Below are 21,229 nucleotides of genomic sequence, written 5' to 3'. Positions count from 1 at the left end.
AGCGCCAAAAAGGAGATTTTGTTCTGTAGTGTCCAAGCATATAATTCAGTTGAAATGGAATAACGATTAAAGGTTGTTGAAAAAAATATTTTTTGGCAGTTTTGTTTACCACCGTTGATGTAGCATCTTTTACACCACCTTAATTAACACGTTACATTAGTTATTCGTCGTACCCGTTTGTGTCCTTTATGACATCCTTAAAACCAGGAAGTTCCCCGTTTGGAATGATTTTCAATTTTGTTTCAGTCAGACTGAGACAGAGTACAACAAGAATGACCGCACTGTGGTCAAAACCTGCGACAAAATCCGCTAACTCGCCGATTGGGAAAAGTGCATTTAAAGCACACTTTCTTTTAAAATTCTTAAAAGATGAACAGCATGATTGGGAAACACACATTTAATGAACTATTAAAACATTAACTCGACTCCTCTTATCCATGTCACCCTCCCCACGGTTATATCAGAACAAGTTGATTTGTCACCGTCACGGATTGCTTAACCCTAATGTGGGGCTGTTCAAAAATTACGTAGCGCTATTTTTAAACTACACGTTATAGCCATGACTGCATAGTTAGCAATAGTTATTTTTCGTAATTTGCATAATGTAATGCTTGATTACCTAACGTAACGCTCGATTATCGTCATTTTGTCTCCGTGCTATGGTGGGTGGAGTCAAGCGACAGATGTTGGTGTGGTCCGGCTGCTGTCCGACCAATGGGTGCACATTTTAAAAATCTACCCCAAACCCCAACAACTGCAACGCAAAGCTCTTATAGCCTATACCTATGACATGTCACAGGTAAAAACTATTTCACTCCTCTATGCACATGCACGATTGGGACGAATTCAGAGACAAAGTACTGCTACATTACACGGTCATTTTCCGATTCATATTATGATTCATGTTCAAATATAACATTCAATTGAAATCACGTTGTTCCTCGATCATAAACTGACATTTGTAGACAGACAGATAAAGTGACCCAATTGCTTAACCCCACTTTTCACTTCGCATGCACGGGGTAACAAATTAGGTCACATTTACAGTGATGTACCTATTATGCCCCAGTACAAATTTCCATAAAGCAATGCCATAGCTTGTGTTGGACTTGAAACACAAGGTAACACTGAACCAAATCCAGACAAAGCACCAAACACAACCACGTGGTGAAAAAATGGCTGAAAAACAATTAAACCTGCTTCGTTCTTGTATTTCATTATTTTAATGCGTTTTACACGTGGGACAGCACCTGCGGGCTGAGGCCTCAAAAACATTGTTCACTCAAGAAAGGGTTTCAAGGCAAGACAACCAGCCCAGAATCAATTCCCCATATAAATAACATCAAATCACTATAAACAGACGATATCAACCTGTAGTGTGAAGGAATTAGTAGGAAGGTCTCGATAAACTGTTGCAGAAAATTTGCCGCTCCTCTATGAATCACTTCTTCATTCGGCCATGCACAAACTCCTTTTCTCGTCTACATCCACAACCGCTGCACATTCCTGCACTGGGTGACCACAATTTTATCATGAAAGAGTAGAGTTCTGCCTTGATGCACAAGCCAACATGGATTCACCTTCAGGATCAACTTCTGAGAGACTACAGGCCATGTGTTCACCAACCCAAGCCTGGGAAGCCATGACTTTATCATCTGGCCAAAATTAATCAAAGAAAGGTTAAGAGATCATAATGAGCAGCAACTCCAATTGGGTGGCCTTTATTGCCTTGTGGTTCAATCACTTGTTTAAAAGTTGATGGGTTTAAAGAACAACGGTGGGCTTATTTATTATTATACAGCATTACCATTTTTACATATTGTGCAAAGATGCCAGAAAACTATCATGCGCTGACCTCTACATATATATATAATAACCACCTTTAGAGGCCATTTTTCCCCGCAAAGCGGGGGTTGGCCTTTTTCGGGAACCGTGGTTGTTGTTGTTTTTTGGTCCCCTTTTTGAAGCAATGTTTTACGGCCGGATGCCCTTCCTGACGCCAACCCTTTTTGCCGCCTTTAACGACAACCAGGGAATTACCAGTGAACTGGTACTCAATTAGCCGACCTCGGAAGGATAACAGGCTGAGTCAACCCCCCTGGCGTTAATTCAGCGATCGACTGGGATTCGAACCCAGGATCCTAGGATCCTAAACCGGCACCCTAGCCGCTAGCCCAACACCAGGGTTATTCTACATGACAAGAGGTATTTGCATAGCTCGCTGCCCGACACCCAAGGAGCACAGCGGCCCACATGAAAATCAATTACATTCTCATCTTGCTGGAAGTTCAAAATATGAAAACGTAATCTTTCTGCAAGTGCACTCTTGATTTCCTCAACCATACCGCATGGATACAGTGCCACTCCCTTGTGCCGAGGCTCTGATTGGTGGACGAAGTGGCCAATAAGAGCACAGGAAGCCTGGTGCAGTCCATGCATGCCAGCAGCTTCAATGCATGCATTTCCAAGGCGACGGTTTGACGGTGCTTTATCAAAAGTCGGGCGATATGTGCAGTTAGAGAACACGTTTCACAAAAATCTAAATATGCAGAGACAGATCCACAGAGAGAAAGAGACAAGATAGACAGAGGGAGATACAGAAACACAAACGAGAGAAAAAGACAACACAGAGACAATAGAGAGAGACAAGAGACAGAGACAAGAGAGATACGTTTCTATAATTGTTCAGCAATCACCGAATCACAAAGATAAAAACGTGGTTTCAACAGAGGAAATAAAAGTGAGCAGCTCCATTTATATAAACAGGAGAACAAGATAACAATGGTCGAGAGTACTGCAGCTTCAACTGTACTTTGATCCTTAATTGCTTTTTTCCTCCGACTCAAAGTCAAAATAGATTGCCAGGAGTCAAAATAGTTTACTTCCACGTGATTCACTTATTATTTTGAATGTGACGCAGAGAGAAAAACAGTTTGCAGAGTGACAAAGGCACCGCATCACCTGTGTTCTTCCGCCTTGACAGCGCTCCATCCAAAATGCTCTTCAAACTCTCTCTGAACATGTTGACGAGTCACAGCTTTTCACAAAGATCACAATCTGCGGGCAAAGTAAAGGATTGATAAAATGAAGAACGAGTGCAATGCGAGGGAAGGTTTTCAACAAAACAGGGAGTGTTTGAGGGGGTTTTGGGGGGCTTGGGATTGGGGGTGTTGGGGTTGTTTGGGGGTGGAGAGGTGGAGAGTGGTTGGTTGGGGGGTGGAGAGTGGGTGGGGAGTGGTTGAGGAGATTGGGAGAGGGGTGCAGGCCCCAACACCTCGCGGGCTTATGCCACAAGTCACAAAACACCGGAGCTCACACGCTTCGCCTTTCCCTCAGCCATAAACGATTCCCTTCCAGGAATGGTTGTTCTCTCTGCGAGATATACAAGATGTTACTTGAACACCCAAGACCAAGAGACATGCAAAATCCCACCAAGAGCTAGCATTGCAACTTTGAAGTTGTTGGACACCAGCCAGCCGAGCTAATAAGTAATATTCACGTCCGTTTGAACAAACACCGAGCTAGCTGCCTTTGCCAGGGAGTCGGGTTCCCAGTAATCTGGTGCATGGTTTGAATGAGTAAACCATGGATACCCTAGTGGCAGGGATTCCTCGGGCGAGCCTGCCATAGAACCAGTAATGATCACAGCTGTTGGCATTGCCACCCTCGGAACTCGGCACGGAACTCGGCTCGACTCGACAAACCATGCCGACAATACACTCCAGGCTCAGAATCAGCAGCAGGAGGAACCGCTGCTGGGTAAGGAACCATCTGGACAAATGAACTTCACAAATATGGCACGGATCACGTTCGCTATAGGAAACACGATGGGGTTTGCACATGAAGCCCAATCCTCCAGCAAAACTCAAAGAAAAAGTTACCCACGATACATTTACTTCTCCACTTCCATCATATTAATCATTCCGTTACGATCCTTGTCGTAAAAAATTCAGTCGCAACACCCGATTCCCTGGCAAAAGGAATTAACATGCAATGTTTTCAATAAAAGGTCGAAGTGTGGAGCTATGCTCTCACGATAAAGCCGGACAAAATTGACGACACCAGGAACGAAGTTTCACTGAGCTATTTATTTCTAGCTCAACTCAAAAGCACTGAAAAGCCCGATAGAACGAGCGGCAATTAATAACCAAAGTTCACCACACAAAAGCCACGCCTCTCAGGCGGGGCGTGGTATGCAAATCGGTAAGCCACGCCTCTCAACGGGGCGTGGTATGCAAACCAAGTGTCCGCCCGGGCAAGGCAAGTCCGGGCAAGTCCGGACGAGCCCGGGCAAGTGACCGCCCGACGGTTACGTCATCGGCCGGTGCAAGGGGATTGTGTAATGCTTCCGGTAACCGCTACATGCACCCCCCCAGAATTAACTTGCACCGGGAGAGTCAGTTTGAGGGGGGTCTTGATGACCCGGCCGAAACGACCCCTGGCGATTCGTGTGGGGGTGGAAGGTCGGGCGGGTGGCTTGGTTGACGGGAGATGGCCCCGTCGTGGAGGAAGGGCCAACCGTGGAGGTTGGTCGAGGTCTAAGTGGGCCGGCTTGAGGCGGTCCACGGAGATGTGGTCCGGTTTGCCGCCGATGTCCACGATGAACGACTTGTCGTCCCTCTTCAGGACCCAGAAAGGTACATCGTATGGCGGCAGGAGCGGTCCCCGGTGTGCGTCGTTCCAGATGAAAACGTACTCCGCAGTGCGAAGTGCTGGGGGGACGTGGGGTTGGGGACAGCCGTGATGGGACGTGGGCACGGGGGCAAACCTCCTGGCGGCCTCCTGGAGGACCCAGCGTTGGCGAGCCGCGGGCAGGGGCCGGTGGCGTCGGGGATGAACTCGCCCGGCATGCGCAGTGGCTGGCCATAGACCAGCTTGGCGGTGGAAGCCTGGAGGTCCTCTTTAGGGGCCGTTCGGAGGCCCAATAGGACCCACGGGAGCCTGTCAGCCCAACCGTTGTCCTGGAGGCTGGCCCTGAGAGCGGCCTTCATCGAGCGGTGGAACCGCTCGCACAAGCCGTTGGCTTGGGGGTGGTAGGCCGTGGTGCGGTGAAGTTTGACCCCCAAGGCCTGGGCGACCGCGCCACAAAGCTCAGAGGTGAATTGCGGGCCTCTGTCGGAGGAGATGTCCGAGGGGGCGCCGAAACGGGCAATCCAGGTGCCAATGAAGGCCTGCGCCACATCGGCGGATGTTGTTGATGCCAGCGGGACGGCCTCCAGCCACCTGGGGGTCCTGTCCATCATTGTGAGGAGGTGGGTGAAGCCCCGCGAGGAGGGAAGGGGTCCCACCAGGTCCACATTGACATGGTCGAAGCGCCACGCGGGCACGTCGAATGGTGCCAACGGGGCCTGGGTGTGCCGGTGGACCTGCGCGCACTGGCAGGCGACACAGGCGTTGGCCCAGTCGCGGACGTCCTTACGGAGCCCGTGCCAGACGAATTTCGCTGCCACGAGCTTCTGCGACGCTTTCCGGCCCGGGTGGGAAAGGCCGTGGAGGGCGTCAAAAATGTGCCGCTGCCATCCGGTGGGCATGATGGGGCGAGGTTGGCCCAGGGAAACGTCGCACAGGAGAACTGTGCCTGTGTCCTCGAAGGGGACGTCGGCCAATCGCAGGCCTGTGTCCGCTGTCCGGAGGGCTTGCACCGTGGGCTGTCCGATGGGCTTGCACCGTGGGGTCGGCGGTCTGGTCGGCCGCCATGCGGGCGAAGTCCACACCGAGGTGGACGGCGTTCGCTCCGGACCGGGAGAGGCAATCGGCCACAGCGTTCTCCTTGCCCGCGACGTGCCGGAGGTCCGTCGTAAATTCGGACATGGCGGAGAGGTGGCGCTGCTGGCGGGCCGACCACGGCTCTGCAACCTTGGCCATGGCAAAGACCAGGGGTTTGTGGTCCAAAAACGCCGTGAACGGGCGGCCCTCTAAAAGATGGCGGAAGTGGCGAACGGCCAGGTAAAGGCTGAGGAGCTCGCGGTCGAAAGCGCTATACTTGCGCTCGTTAGGGCGAAGTTGTCGGCTGAAGAAGGCCAGCGGTTCCCAAGCCCCGTTCACCCACTGTCCATGCACGGCGCCCACCGCGTAGTTGGAAGCGTCCGTGGTGAGGGCGATGGGTGCGTCGAGCGCCGGGTGCGCCAACATGGTCGCGTTGGGGAGGACCAGCTTAGCGCCCGTGAACACCTCGTCCATCTCTTTGGTCCAGGCGACGTCGTACTTGGCCGGCTTGCCCCGGAGGGCTTCGTACAGGGGGCGCATGAGTTGGGCGGCGCGAGGCACGAACCGGTGGTAGAAATGTACCATTCCCAAAAATTCCTGTAGGGCCTTGATTGAGCGGGGGCGCGGGAAACTTGTGACTGCCTCCACCTTGGTCGGCAGCGGAACGGCCCCGCGCTTTGTGATGCAGTGCCCCAGGAAGTCGACGGCCGTTACGCCAAACTGGCATTTCGCCGGGTTGATGAGGCCGTGCTGGCTGAGGCACTCAAAAAGCGTGCGCAGGTGGATGAGGTGCTCCGCCCGGGAAGTGCTGGCGACGAGAATGTCGTCCAAGTAGACGAAAAGGAAGGTGAGGTCGCGCAGCACGCTGTGCATCAGCCGTTGGAAGGCCTGGGCCACGTTATTAAGGCCGAACGGCATGCGAAGGAACTCGAAGAGGGCAAAAGGTGTAATTACCGCCGTCTTCGGCACGTCGGCCGGCCGGACGGGTACCTGGTGGTAGCCCCGAATGAGGTCGACCTTGGAAAAGATCACCCGCCCCGCCAAACGGGCGGAAAGGTCCTGTATATGTGGTATCGGGTACCGGTCGGGGGTGGTGGCGTCGTTGAGACGGCAGTAATCGCCGCATGGTCGCTATCTACCACCCGGTTTTGGCACGATGTGCAGGGGCGAGGCCCACGCGCTAATCGAGCGCCGCACAATGCCCAATCGCTCCAGCGCGTCGAATTCCGCCTTTGCCACGGCGAGTTTGGCCGGGTCGAGGCGTCGAGCCCTGGCGTAGACCGGTAGACCTGTGGTCGGGATGTGGTGTTCGATGCCGTGTTTGACGGCGACGGCCGAAAACGTCGGCTGCGTGAGGGCGGGAAACTCGGCGAGTAGGCGGGTGAAATCGTCCGCGGCCGGGAGAGCGCAGGCCAGCTTGGTTGGTGCGGAGCCGCTCAATGAGCAAGCGAGCGAGCTGAAGGTCTCCGCGTTGATGAGCCGACGCCGTTTGACGTCAACCAAAAGCCCATGCGCAAAGAAAATCTGCACCCAGCAAGGCCATGGGTACGTTCGCCGTGATGAAGTCCCACCTGAAGCGCTGGCCCCCGAAGCAGAATGCGACGCTGCGCGAACCGAAGGTGCAGATGGAGGAGCCGTTTGCGGCGACCAAGGCGGGGCCGCAAAGCACGGCCTGTTTGTCCTGCACCGAGGCGGGTATCACGCTCAGCTGAGTGCCGGTGTCGCACAAAAAACGCCGCCCGGACGCTGTGTCCGTAATAAACAGAAGGCTGCCTGAATGGCCGACGCTCATGGCAGGCACCGAGGGCCGGCCTGGTCGTTTCCCGACCTGCCGAAAGTGCACGGTGGGCGGCACGTTCTGGCCTTCTGCCCGAACCTGGCGTGGTAGTAGCACATGGTCCGCTCTGGTGGAGGCTCCGGCGGTCGCGTCGGGTTCGGTCGACGGGGCGTCGCGGCGGCCGCTGCTGCCAGTGGCGCTAACTCGGCCGGTGGTGGCGCCGGTCGTGGCGCGGGCGTTGCCTCGGTCGGCCCAGGGTTCCAGGCGGCCGCTCCGACATGTCGCCTGGCCGAGAAAAATTTCTCGGCCTCCTTGGCCAGGGTGCGAGGGTCCGTGATGGGCGAATTAGCCAAAGCTAATCGTACCTGCCCGGGTAGCTGCCGGAGGAACAGCTCGCGGAAGAGGAAATCTGGGCTGTGGTCGCCGAGTAGAGAAAGCATGTGGTCCATGCGTTCGGATGGACAGGCCTCACCCAGCTCCGGGAGGTCGAGCAGTTGTCGCGCGCGTTCGGTCTCCGTGAGTCCAAACGCACCGAGGAGTAGGCCTTTGAGCGCGCCGTATTTGTCGGCGTTCGGTGGGTTCTGTAGGAAGCTCAGGACCCGGGTGGCAGTGGAGGCGTTGAGCGCGGAGACCACGTGGTGGTAGCGCGTCGTGTCCTCCGTAATGTTCCACAGGGCGAATTGAGAATCCGCTTGGGCGAACCAGACGGCTGCGTGCGATTCCCAAAAGCCAGGGAGCTTCAAAGCTACAGGCGACTCCATCGCCGTGTTCTTGAAAAGGGGTCACCAATTGTGGAGCTATGCTCTCACGATAAAGCCGGACAAAATGGACTACACCAGGAACGAAGTTTCACTGAGCTATTTTTTTCTAGCTCAACTCAAAAGCACTGAAAAGCCCGATAGAACGGGCGGCAATTTATAACCAAAGTTTACCACACAAAAGCCACGCCTCTCAGGCGGGGCGTGGTATGCAAATCGGTAAGCCACGCCTCTCAACGGGGCGTGGTATGCAAACCAAGTGTCCGCCCGGGCAAGGCAAGTCCGGGCAAGTCCGGACGAGCCCGGGCAAGTGACCGCCCGCTGCTTACGTCATCGGCCGGTGCAAGGGGATTGTGTTATGCTTCCGGTAACCGCTACAGAAGAAAGATTAAAACACTTATTTCAATGTAAGCCGATGATCAATAACAACGTCTCTCATGTTCTCAGGGTAAACACATTGACTGCTCTCACCTTCTCCAAACGCCATCAGGTATCTTTCAGTACTCATGATGCATTGCGCAGGTGCCATATTGGTTGGCAAGCTAAAGACATGAGACCAAATAATTAGCGCTCCTTCCATTGCAGTAAGTCAGAATAACGAGACGAACGTGATAAATTAAAGATATAGAGCTACTGATGCCATCGTTGCTACTGCTCGGGAAGTGAACATAACTAACATGGCGGCGCGCACGGCATTATGGGATAACTCTGAAAACCCTCTGTACTTACTGCCTTCTCAAATTCACCACCGCCACCTTCAAATCATAGTTGTCAGGCTCAACGAGAATCGAACTCGGGATCTTTAAATCTTCACCGAGCTGACAATCTCACTAGAAGTGGACCTCAGGTGCACAATACCAGTCACGTGGTTACAAAACTGAAGACTCCCATTGGCTCTGAGCGACATTGGTCCACTTTTGTTTTAATCTCGAAAAAGAAAGTCTCTTTTTAGTCATAGGATTAAATGAATATATTAACAACTGGATGATATATTTATAAACTGCTTGACACGTGATCAATCTCAGCCCCAAGCGGATTCCGAAGAGCAAGTGGAGACCAAGCTTAAGGACTATGGAAAGAGGCCAAGAAAGTACCAGAGGTAAGAGATGTTAAATATTTAAATGGCGATTAGAAGAGTAAAAAGGAAACGTTTCCTCAGAGTATTTACAGAATGTGCAGAGACATGAAGAGACGAAAGGTAATGGGGAAGGAGGGCGTTTGGGGAGTGGCACAAAGTGAGCAAATAGCCATGACCTGCCTGCAATCTCCCACAAGGTTTCTTTCCCTCCATCTCGGGCGGAAAGAAAAAAATAAAAATTTTAAACCCAACAACCTCAATCGACCTGTTCTGCTTCACATCTGTGGGTTGTGGTTACCGGTTGTTGATGAATAGACGGGCGCACCAGGAGTGGTCTGGAACCAGGAGTGGTCTGGAATCTGGATGGAGTGTCACTCCATCACGAGCGCTTGGAGTTGGAATAACCAAGTCAAAGTAGAGTCGACCTTTGGATATACTGTACAGTATTATATAAACCAAGGTGAAAATGTATTTGTGTGAAATTTACAGTTGGTCAGGACCTTGTCCACAAGACTTATCACAGACGTACAAGTATAACTATTTGGGTCACCCGACCAACATTGCGTTATTTAGACTTCAACAAAACGTTAAGAACATGAATGTTTAGAGGTGAAGCAAAACTTAACCTGGGAGTGCAAAATAGCAATGATGGGCAAAATGGCCTCATTTCCTGGTTTGCGGACATATAGGATCATGAAATGACTACTTGCACTAAGTGTAGTTCCATTTAGACTGTGCACCCTTTAGATGTTGTAAGTCCATATTTAGCATTCCCCCACCTCCCCCTCCTCACCCCTCGCTCCCCAAGGCCATCTTTAGCATCCAAACACACACACACACGCACACGGATATTTTGACACCTGGGAGGACTCCGTTCCACCTGAATCTTGCATATGATATAACAACCAACATCATAGGTGGATACTTTGAGACCTGGTAGGGCTCTATTCCATCTCCTGAAACCCATGCACCCACACGTGGAGATAGCAGACAACGACGCACACATTTTATTTCGTATGCAGCCTATGGCTGCTGTTTGTATCATTGCTGGGAGCTTGGATGTGCCACTGATGCAGTGCCCCCCTATTTACACTAAGCTGGTACTCATTTTGCTTACCTCAGAAAAATGAAAGGATGAATTTACCCACCTGATGTTATTTAACTGCACGACTGGGGCTCAAACTCAAGACCCTAAGAACTTAAGCTAGTCACCATAACCGTGAAGCGAACACCAGGCTTTTGTCACACACACACACATTACAAGGGAACATCAGGCTTTTGTCACACACACACACACATTACCTCAACAGACGCAATCTTCAAACTAACAGTTACAACTGCAATATCAATAAAACTCAAGCAAATTGCTCATTCCTTGACTTGAATTGGATGCATGAAACAACACACTTCTATATTTTCATACTATTAGTCGAGCTAAAACCAAAATTACTCATCCCTTTATTTGGGTGGTGTATAATGCCACAGATCCCAAAAATAATAATCCCAAAATCCCAAATGCAAATCTCCCCACCAAAATCCAAAACCAAATAAATCCCAAATTTAGGTGTAATCATCCCAAAAATAATTAAAAATAACAGCATACATACATGAACCAAAACATGTGTACTGCTTATGTGCATATACAATGCAGTCATGGTTATTTAGCTGGAACGATTCCAATTGCACTAAGCCATGGACAGCTGACACCCAAGACCCAAGGCCTAAGGCCTATTTTGCAACACAAAATGTTGGCGCATGATTTTGATTGTGGGCGGAGTCGGTGCGAGCTGTTCAACCAATGGGGCAAAGGCAGTTGCGCCGTCACTTCCGTGAACGTGAGGTCACTTCCTCCGCGACAGAGAAATACATATACACAGGGCTTTTATATACCATATATAGATATCCGAGGTTATCCCAAACACTCAATAGCTCAGTGTTACGTTACTAAATAATAATAATAATAGTTAAAGAATATAAGTTACAGAGCTAATCGTTGGGGCAGAACTTCCCATCTATCTATACTTACACACTAAATCGAGTCAATAAAGAAAAAGATGAAAAGAGCAGGTTGGAAACAAGACAAGTTTTACCAAATGAGGCACATGTATAATCAATGGTGGAAAGCACATATACACAGGCACAGTAATCAAGAAAAAGGCATACAAGATGAGATTCTTACCCTTAGGAATTCTTTCCCTTCTGCGCTCTTATCTTAGTTAGCTACACACAGAACATGGTGCCAGCAGAATCATACCGAGGAATCGTAGATAGGAAGAGAAGATAGAGAGGCAGAGTAAAGCGTTGGTTCGGTATTTGGCTTAACCTGGCACACGTCAATGGATGTATCTCAATCCCTAAACAGGAAACAAATGAGGAATAAGGAGGGGGTAAGGAAAGCAGAAAAGTGTAAATGCAAGTGAGACTATGTAGGCGTGCTATGCGTAGAGGAAATTTGTGAGGTGCACATGTAAGCATCGCCCAGAAAAGTCAAGAGGTGAGTCACCGTCAGCTCTATATAAATTGTGATGCTCTTCTTGAGTCAAGGAAGACTAATTAGAAATTGTTACCCTGCGCTCGAAGCAAAAATCGGGGTTAAGCATTCAGTTGCGTACGTGTGCCGTACGTGTCTGCATTTTAAAAACACGAAATTTTACCATAGAAGCGCCTCTGCCTGTATAATTTTTTTCTTCATAATTATGTCATAGGTCACGTGGTAGGACGCCATCTTGGAAAAACGTTACACCTCTATATCTCCCAAACCGCTCAATGGAAAAAAATTGAAACATGGCTCATTGTCAAGTACTCACCATGGGGAATAAGCTAAGTTGATTGTGATGTCATTGGTGCCTTAATTATGGCGTCATAATTCGACAAGTACAACGCTTGATCCGATCAGTATGAATTTTAAAAAATCCTCTGCAACTGTTAGTCCGATGGACACAAAATTTTCAGAATATGCGGCGGCTCCTGTATAATTTTTTTATGATAATTACGTCATATGTCACATGGTACAGACGCCATCTTGGGAAAAATCGAAAACTTTTGCATCTCTATATCTCCGAAACCGCCCCATTGAAAAAATTTAAACATGGCTCATTGTAAAGAACTCCATATGGGGAATAGGTGTTAACGATGACGTCATTGGTGCCATAATTATGACGTCAAAATTCGCCAGGGGCAATGCTTCATCCGATCAGTTTGAAATGTATTGAGCGTGATCTATGCAACAATTATATTCGAGAATATAAATTTATGTCATTGGTCACATGGTCTGGCAGCCATATTGTATCAAAGAAAAAAAATGTTCAAAAACAGAAGAGTTGGCTCGCAACAAGTGGACTGCGCAGTGTAAGTATTCTATGAATACCATCTAGTTAATAAAGGTGATAGCAAGAGAAAGAAATGTACATAAGTATGGAGCTATCTCCCCACGCTAGGGACCTCCCGGCTCGTTCGGACTCACGCCTCGGATTCGAACTGTCGTTGCGCTATTTTGCCAGCGCCGTCTGGCACAGCTCGCCCCTGGCTTTTATAGCGCAATCTGTCCTCGTTGATAGCTCAAATAGTCAGGTAAGATGTTTCGGGGGGGTTTCACAGTGCGTGTCAACAATACAAACAGACAGGCAACTTGTCTCAGTCACCAGCGCAGGGGCGGATCCAGGAATTTCAAGACGGTGGGGTGCATTGGACAACAGCGCTGGGGATGGGGGGGGGGGGTTGAGGGGGTCTGGGGTCCTCCCCCAGGAAATTTTTAAAAATTGATCGTCAGAAACGGCATTTCGTGTGTTCTTGGAAGTTTCTGCAGTTCCTTGTGTTCTTCCCTGGTCCAACAGTTCAACAGATTCGCGATGACTAATGGGCAGATAGAGGAACTGGTGAAACGACTTGCCCAGCTGTTCCTTCTGCGATAGTGTGTGTGTGTGTGTGTGTGTGTGTGTGTGTGTGTGTGTGTGTGTGTGTGTGTGTGTGTGTGTGTGTGTGTGTGTGTGTGTGTGTGTGTGTGTGTGTGTGTTTCCAATGCAGCTTTCTGATATGGAATTTCTGATTTGTGTAGTTCTCGCGAAATGATCGTTATAATCTCCTGAGTTAATTAGGCAAATTAACGACAAAGAATCCAGAATAATTCCCATGTTTCTAAACGCACGCCATGTTCAGGTGTATCGAGTAGTTTAATAGGTGCTGGGCAAAGCCCGGCACCACCATGCGCCGAGGTTGTGAAGCTCAAGGCAGGGGGTTCTCCCCACATAAGAGATCAGATCGGACAGCGGATTGTGAATTATTTTATTAATCGTAAATTGTGCTATTTTGGAATAGACGGCGCTTGCGTTTCTGAATGAAAATGTCACACACATCATGTGGGGATATGGTGACGTCATGGTGTATGTTCATGAGGGCCAGAGATGCCATCCCCCTTTCTCCCATGGAATTTCTCAGGTAGGTCTTCAGATGACCCAGGCAAGAAAAAACGTTCGGCCTCACAGGAGCCCACAGGGAGGGTGCATCCAATATGGAGTAGGACTTTGATGGATGGAAATTCGTCTCCATCTACTGCGCAGAAAAAAATCCATGAATGTGCTTGGAAGCGTGTTGTTGGGCTTCCTTCTCCAAAACATCTGCCAGTCTCTAAGCTCATTTATCAGAAACAATCCATGAATGTGCTTGGAAGCGTGTTGTTGGGCTTCCTTCTCCAAAACATCTGCCAGTCTCTAAGCTCATTTATTCAGAAACAATCCATGAATGTGCTTGGAAGCGTGTTGTTGGGCTTCCTTCTCCAAAACATCTACCAGTCTCTAAGCTCATTTATCAGTCCTGCTGGATGCTCCATGTCGTTTTTCCAACGCAACAGCTTCTGATGTAGGGCTGGAATGTCGCAGGTATCGGCGATTATTGTAGATGGCATCAGCAGAAACAGATCACTACCTTCCCGATTTTCAGCACCGAATCGGGTGTCCATTTCCTGGCTGAGGTGGTCGAGAAATGGAATGCACATGTTTCTAAGGTAGAAGAGCAAGGGAGTATTGGCGGAAGTATTTGGACGATGGATTTGTCGTTTGACAACTCTCGGCAATGGGACATCACCTCCTACAGATTCTATCATGGCCTTAGCATGATCGAACCTGTAATGTATCAGGCTGGGAAGGCAGTTTGAGTGCACCATCGGTCGTTTATTGTACAGCCGGGAAAACCACAAGCCCCCAGCGTAGGCCCAGCTTCCTCTGCCAAGCTGTATGCCCCGCCTCTTTTATATCCACCTTCCGGTTTAATCCCATGCAATACATAACATCTCCCCCCCTCCCATTAACAGTGAAAACACCAATGTGAAAATAACAGTGAAAAGCATACCAATGCATACAATAATACACACATACAAAATTGCGAAATTGTAAATGCAAAATTGAATGCGAAAATTGAATTGAAATTGAAAATCGAATGCAAAATGCATACAAGAATATTAGCTACAAGTCAAGGCGAGTCGGCGCCTTTCGAACTCTGGATGATCGTCGGGGTGCAAAGCCGCCACACGGCTCCAATGGTGGTGCTGCAACAGCGTTATGGGGTTCAGCCTCAGGGAGTGGTGCAAGGACGTCACACGGCCCCACTGGTAGTGCTGCAACAGCGTTATGGGGTTCAGCCTCGGGGAGTGGTGCAGTACTATCTGCGGCAACAATGTCGCTGTTCACAGGTTCAGGAAGTGGCGAGATATCCTTTGTGAAAATGACAGGATCACAGGACAGATACCGGACATGATCAAGGTGCCTCCGGACGACTCGTTTGTCCTCTAGTTTGATAACGTAGGACAATGGTCCCTCATTTTTGTGAACCCGCCCTGGTAACCAAACCATTCCGCGACCAACGTTTCTCGCAAACCCCGGGTCCCCGATCTTTATCGAGCGCTGCACAGCATGTTTGTCATGGTGAAGTCTCTGCTTCCACTGATTTTGATACACGACAGACACCACATCTGGTCTTAGACAATCCAGTCGTGTACGCAAACGTCGTTTCATCAGCAGCTCAGCCGGTGTCACCCCTGTTGTTGTGTGGGGAGTGATGTGGTGAGCAAAAAGTACACGTGATAGTCTGGTCTGAAGGCTTCCGCCGGGTTTCTTACTTAGACCAGACTTGATGAAACTCACAGAGCTTTCAGATAGTCCATTTGAAGCTTGATAGTGTGGGCTCGCAAACTTGTGAATTATACCATTCAGGCGGGTGAATTCAGTGAATTCAGAACTTGAGAAACAGGTTCCATTGTCCGTGACTATCAAGCGTGGCAAACCATGAGTGGCAAAGCACTGGCGCAGCCTCTCTATGGTAGCGTGCGAGGTTGCTGTATGTGTTACATAGGCGTCGATCCACTTAGTGTGAGCGTCCGTAACAACAAGGATCATACGGCCTTCGATGGGTCCAGCATAGTCAAGCTGAAACCTCTGCCATGGTTCAGTGGGCCATTCCCAGGGGTGTAATGGTGCCTTAGCAGGGGCGTTTCGACTGCTTTGGCATGGATAACAATGTTTCACACACTGTTCGATGTCAGAGTCTAGGTGAGGCCACCAGACATAGTTCCGTGCCAGCGATTTCATTCTTACAATGCCTGGATGACAATCGTGAAGCTGGTCCAAAATCTTTGTGCGCAAGTTTGGGGGAATGACCACTCGGCATCCCCACAGCAAGCAGCCATTCTCGACACTTAGTTCATTTTGCCTGACCTTGTAAGAATTCAATTCAGGGTCAGCATCGCGTAGAAGGCCCCACCCATGCCCAGTAGCACGAATGACCTTGGAAAGAAGTGGGTCACGCCTGGTGTAGGTCCGTATCTGGTTGGCATCAATTGGGTTGTCATTCAAAAAGTCCATCAGAGAAATCACGCTGCCAGGTACAGGGGGGTCAAACACTGTGTCCGGAAGTGGTAGGCGACTCATGGCGTCTGCATTTGAAATTGTGGAGCCAGGTCTGTACGTAATATCGTAATCATAAGCTGAGAGTGAAAGTGACCAGCGTATGATCCGAGGTGGTAAGACTTCTGAGGTAGCCTTTGATGGACCAAACAAACTAATCAGTGGCTTGTGGTCCGTGTAAATCGTGAAATGCCGACCGAAAACGTACTGGTGAAATTTATTAACTCCGAATACAATGCCGAGTCCTTCTTTGTCCAGCTGACTGTAGTTCTTCTCAGCAGGAGACAGTGTACGAGATGCGAATGCTATTGGTCTCTCTGTGCGATCTGGCATGATGTGTGACAGAACAGCACCAACCCCGTACTGACTCGCATCACACGACAGGACCATGTCTTTGTCTGGGTTGTAGTGAACTAGCACATTTGAAAACCGTAGCATGTCTTTTGACTTCTGGAAGGCTGCTGACTCCGGAATGTCCCATTTCCAGCTGATGCCTTTTTTTAACAGGCAATACAGTGGGCCAAGCATGGTAGCAATGTTTGGGATATACCTGCTGTAGTACTGCAGCATGCCAATGTAAGCCTTGAGTTCAGTGATGTTGGTCAGAGCAGGGAGGTCTTTGATTGCTCTGATCTTCTCTTCTGTGGATGTAAGCCTTCGGCGTCGATACGATGGCCCAAATAGGTCACCGACGGAACCACGAACTCGCACTTGTCTCTCCGCAGGCGTAGTCCAGAGTCGGAAATAATACGTAGAAAACGTTCGAGGTTGTCCAGATGATGAAGCTCTGAGCGGCCAGTGACTAGGATGTCGTCTTGGTAAACAACAACGTGTGGTTCAGCAGCGAACAGGCTATCCATACAACGTTGATAGATTCCTGGTGCCGAATTGACACCAAAACTCAAGCGGTTGAATCTGTAGAGCCCCCGATGCGTGTTGATGGTGAGATATTCTTTGGAATCCTCATCCAGAACGACTTGTAGGTAGGCCGATCTCATGTCGAGCTTGGTGAAGGACTGTCCTCCGCTCAGTTTGGCGTATAAGTCATCGATCCTTGGTATGGGATATTTGTCCAAGGTGGAACATTTGTTGATCGACATTTTGTAATCCCCGCAAAGGCGTATCGATCTGTCTGCCTTCACAACAGGAACAACTGGAGCAGCCCAATTTGAGTACTGAACTGACTCAATGATACCTAACTTTTCCAGTCTAGCTAATTCTGCATCAACTTTTTCTTGCAATGCGAGAGGGACTGGGCGTGCTTTGCAGAAAATTGGCTTCACATCTTTCTCAACATTGAGCTGGGCAGTGAGGCCCTTCAATGTCCCGAGTTCATCCTTGAAGATGTCCGGGTATCTCACGAGGAGGTGCTGCAGTACAGTTTTTGCCTGGAAGCCTGTAGTTGGTGGATGTGTTCCCAATTGAGTTTGACAACATCGAGCCAGTTCCGCCCGAGAAATGTGGGTCCATCCCCAGGGACGACCAAGTGTTGTAATTGGTGAGTGTTGTTTCCGTAGGTTACTGTGACATCACACGACCCGCGGGCTTGTATTGACTCACCAGTATATGTGGTGAGTTGGATTGGGGACCTATGGAGGCTGGGATGTTCACAATTCCCGCACAGGTTACGGAAAGCTGCTTCGCTCATGAGTGAGACGGCAGCCCCCGTGTCTATCTCCATTTCCACGTTCCGTCCATCTATATCTACTATAACCAGTATTGGAGTAGACTGTCTGCCAGACCTTGTGTGGAAAAGGTCACACGACTGAACACTGTGGCTGTTAGGGCTGTCTCCATCAGTCACATCTTCTTGGTTATGCTCTGAGTCAAGGAGGTGGGTTTTGCAATCCTCTCTCCTTGCCCTCCGTTTTCGAGACAAGCACGCAGAGGCGATATGACCCACCTTGTGGCAGTAGTTGCAAGCGGCATTCTTGAAACGGCACGTAGTGGCAGAATGCTCCCTATTGCAGCGGAAACATTCGTCAGCACCAGCTGCCAAGCAGTTTCCAGGTGTTTTGGCGTTGGATTTTCTGGTTGGATGTTGTCCCACCCGGTTGACAGATGACAAGTCAGCTCTAGGCTGGTAAGTGATGGAGCGTGCAATATCTGCAGCATTTTTGTCTGCACACTCCATTGCGATAGCAATGTCCTTTGCACTGGAAAATGTCAGAGTCCGTTCAGACAGTAGGCGCCGGCGAATCCGATCTTGCTCCACTCCCACAACGAGCAAGTCCCTTAGCATGTCGTCGAATGTAGCACCAAACTGGCAATGCTGGGCAAGGTGTTTCAGGTGAGCGATGAATGCTGAAATGGACTGCGTTGAGGTTTGGCGACACATGTAAAAATTGAATCGACTCACAATGACTGAGGGTGTAGGTTCACAGTGCTCCTTCATTGCTGCCACAAGCTCGGCGTGTGTTAAATCCATCATGGTCCTGGGCATGGCGAGATTCTTCAGAATAGTAAACGTCTCGCTGCCGCATACCGACATCAGGATTGCTTTCTTCCTGGCATCATCCTCAATGCCGTTAGCTTGGAAGTAATACTGTAGATGCTCAATGTACGCCTCCCAGCTTCCTTAGCGCGGGTTGAACTCGTCAATCCGGCCGTAGGACATGGTGCTCAAGTCGCGTATGCCGTGAAAGAACGAGTTGGTAGGCCAAAAGCTAACTGCAATAGCTCAGCTTGCTTTGCACGTGCTCACCAGAATCTGATCCTCGTCGCCATGTAATGTATCAGGCTGGGAAGGCAGTTTGAGTGCACCATCGGTCGTTTATTGCGCAGCAGGGAAAACCACAAGCCCCCAGCATAGGCCCAGCTTCCTCTGCCAAGCCGTATGCCCCGCCTCTTTTATATCCACCTTCCGGTTTAATCCCATGTGTTACGTGCTCCTCCCCAACCTCCTGGTCTCGGTATGCCTCCGAACCCCGGGAGGAGCCCCGGCAGAAAAATATATATTATTCCGTGTCGAAATCAATAAGGAAACCACACCAATGGTTATAGACAAACCAATAATATATTAAAAGTCACACAGGAATAACATCACCAATAACGATAGCAAATCCAGACAATCAAAATCTCTTAAGATGGTACCATCTTATCTAGTACTTATCTCAAACTCACGGCACTCCTCAATGTCTCTATAACTCTCCAAGGCGAAGTTGATTCACTCCAGCGATCGTTGGAACCATGTCCGATCCAGACCAATCGAGGCGTAGGCAGTCGAAGCGGCACAGAAGTCACGTGGTCCAACACCCAGCAAACTCGCGGTAGAATGGAAAATCCCCAAAGACGCGCGCCGACGTACACGTTCGCCGTTCAATCAGCGAACCGCCGTGTAACCTTCAAATGCCGCTTTCGCACACACGCATCCCCGGCAGACGGCCGGAGGATGAGAAAAGTTGCCGCGTACAAAAACCTTCTTCGGTGGACGCAGCGTGCGGGGCAGAATGGCGGACGGCTCTCACTCGAGCCGGAGCCTCTAGGCAAGGATTCTCCGGAACCTCAATGCCGATACCTGCCTATGCAGGTTCCTCAATATTCCGGCGATAACACCTATCGCACGATATTCCTTTCAAGGTCTCAAAGTTCACTCGCGATGTACGCTCGACCACGCTAGGTACGGAGCTTCGACACGCCTTTTTCCGACCTTTGCCTCACGACCTCTACTTCCTCCTTCCTTTTTCTTCCGGGTCACGATCCGATTTCCTGTCTCATTTTTACCATGAGCGCTTTTAACCTTTTAACCACAATAACTATTTCCCTTAAACAACAATAATCGCCGTTTCCTTCCAACCCCGATAAGAATAATAATACATAACCAGAAATGTTACAAGTGGATGGAAACCACAACCACGGAAGGGCCGAATCCGTAACACTTCCCCCCCATCAAGAAAGTTTGAACACAGCAAAAACTTTCTTTGCAGGAAAACTCTTTAAACAAACAAAAGTAAACTCACAACCAAATCATCAATTCCCATGAGCAACAACAATCAATATTTCCCCAAAAATAAAGCAACAAAATTTCACACAACCCACAGAGATTTCCGACGCTAATTCACTCTGGACAAAGCATCAGCAACGACATTGTCCCTGCCCTTTACATGTTCAATTTCCAAGTTACGTTACCCCTGCAAAGCCAAACTCCATCTAATCAACCTCTGATTTTTATTTTTCATTTTTTTGGAATGAAGGTTAAGGGGTTGATCAAAAATCCAAAGTCAAGCAAATCGATAGCACTTTTTCTGGGAGGCCGAGCTGAGGGCCAGGTTCCATGGTGGTTGGGTGGTGAGGCCTGGACATATTCACTACATGGACGCCTTTAGGAATGTGGAGTTCACGGTTAGTCCGTGTAGGAAAGTTCACTACATGGACGCCTTTAGGAACGTGGAGTTTGCGGTTAATCCGTGTAGCAATCTTGGCTCGGCTGCTCCGCAGCATTCAGTGCTTCAACTCTTTCTAACTTTCCTAACAATCCCGGTTGGACCACTTGTCACTGTAGTCATATGAATAGCGGTCTCCTTCTCGGCCACTGCTCTGATAATCCTTCCTTCGGGAGCTGCCATAACTCTGGAAGCCTCCATAATAATATTGATTGCGGCCACCACCACTACTACTCCTTGGTCCTCCTCTGTAGCCCCCTCGACACCTAGTAAATGCCTTCCCTACTGTTATGGTCCGACCTTCCAACTCCTTGCTATTCAGATCCTTTTCTGCCACTCTGGCATCCTTTGAGTTTTCAAACGTGACAAAGCCAAACCCTCTTGACTTTTGTGTCTCCTTGGCTTTTATCAGCAGCACTTCCAAGAGTGGTCCATATTTGCTGAAGGCAGACTCCAGAACATCTTCCTTTGTTTTGAAGTTCAGTTCACCGACAAATAACTTGCTAAATTTGTCGCCATCCCTAACTAGTGTGGTGTTCTTTTCCCTACTGGGCTTTTTAACAACCATCGGGTTACCATAAACTTGACCACCGGCCAAATCATTCCCGATAACAACAGATACTCCCTCTACAGGA

The 21,229-nt window shown here is 49.4% G+C and overlaps 1 protein-coding gene across 4 annotated transcripts in view; it reads right to left on the bottom strand.

Moving 5' to 3' along the window:
• LOC137431634 (protein TANC2) overlaps positions 1 to 21,229 on the bottom strand; it is a 384,138-nt gene that overhangs the window by 318,047 nt on the left and 44,862 nt on the right. For 3 of the 4 annotated variants that reach the window (XM_068123171.2, XM_068123170.2, XM_068123173.2), the window contains exon 2: positions 2,962 to 3,057. The exons of the other annotated variant lie outside the window; for it this stretch is intronic. In XM_068123171.2, coding sequence (XP_067979272.2) covers positions 2,962 to 3,022 — 61 coding nt within the window. In that variant the 5' untranslated portion in view covers positions 3,023 to 3,057. The remainder of the gene's footprint in view (positions 1 to 2,961; positions 3,058 to 21,229) is intronic. 4 annotated transcript variants of the gene reach the window in all.

This window comes from Myxine glutinosa, chromosome 7 (assembly GCF_964187855.1).
Source record: "Myxine glutinosa chromosome 7, kmMyxGlut1.1, whole genome shotgun sequence".
NCBI lineage: Eukaryota > Metazoa > Chordata > Myxini > Myxiniformes > Myxinidae > Myxine > Myxine glutinosa.
Note: the sequence above shows the minus strand (reverse complement) of the source record. Positions and strands in the feature narration are given on the sequence as shown.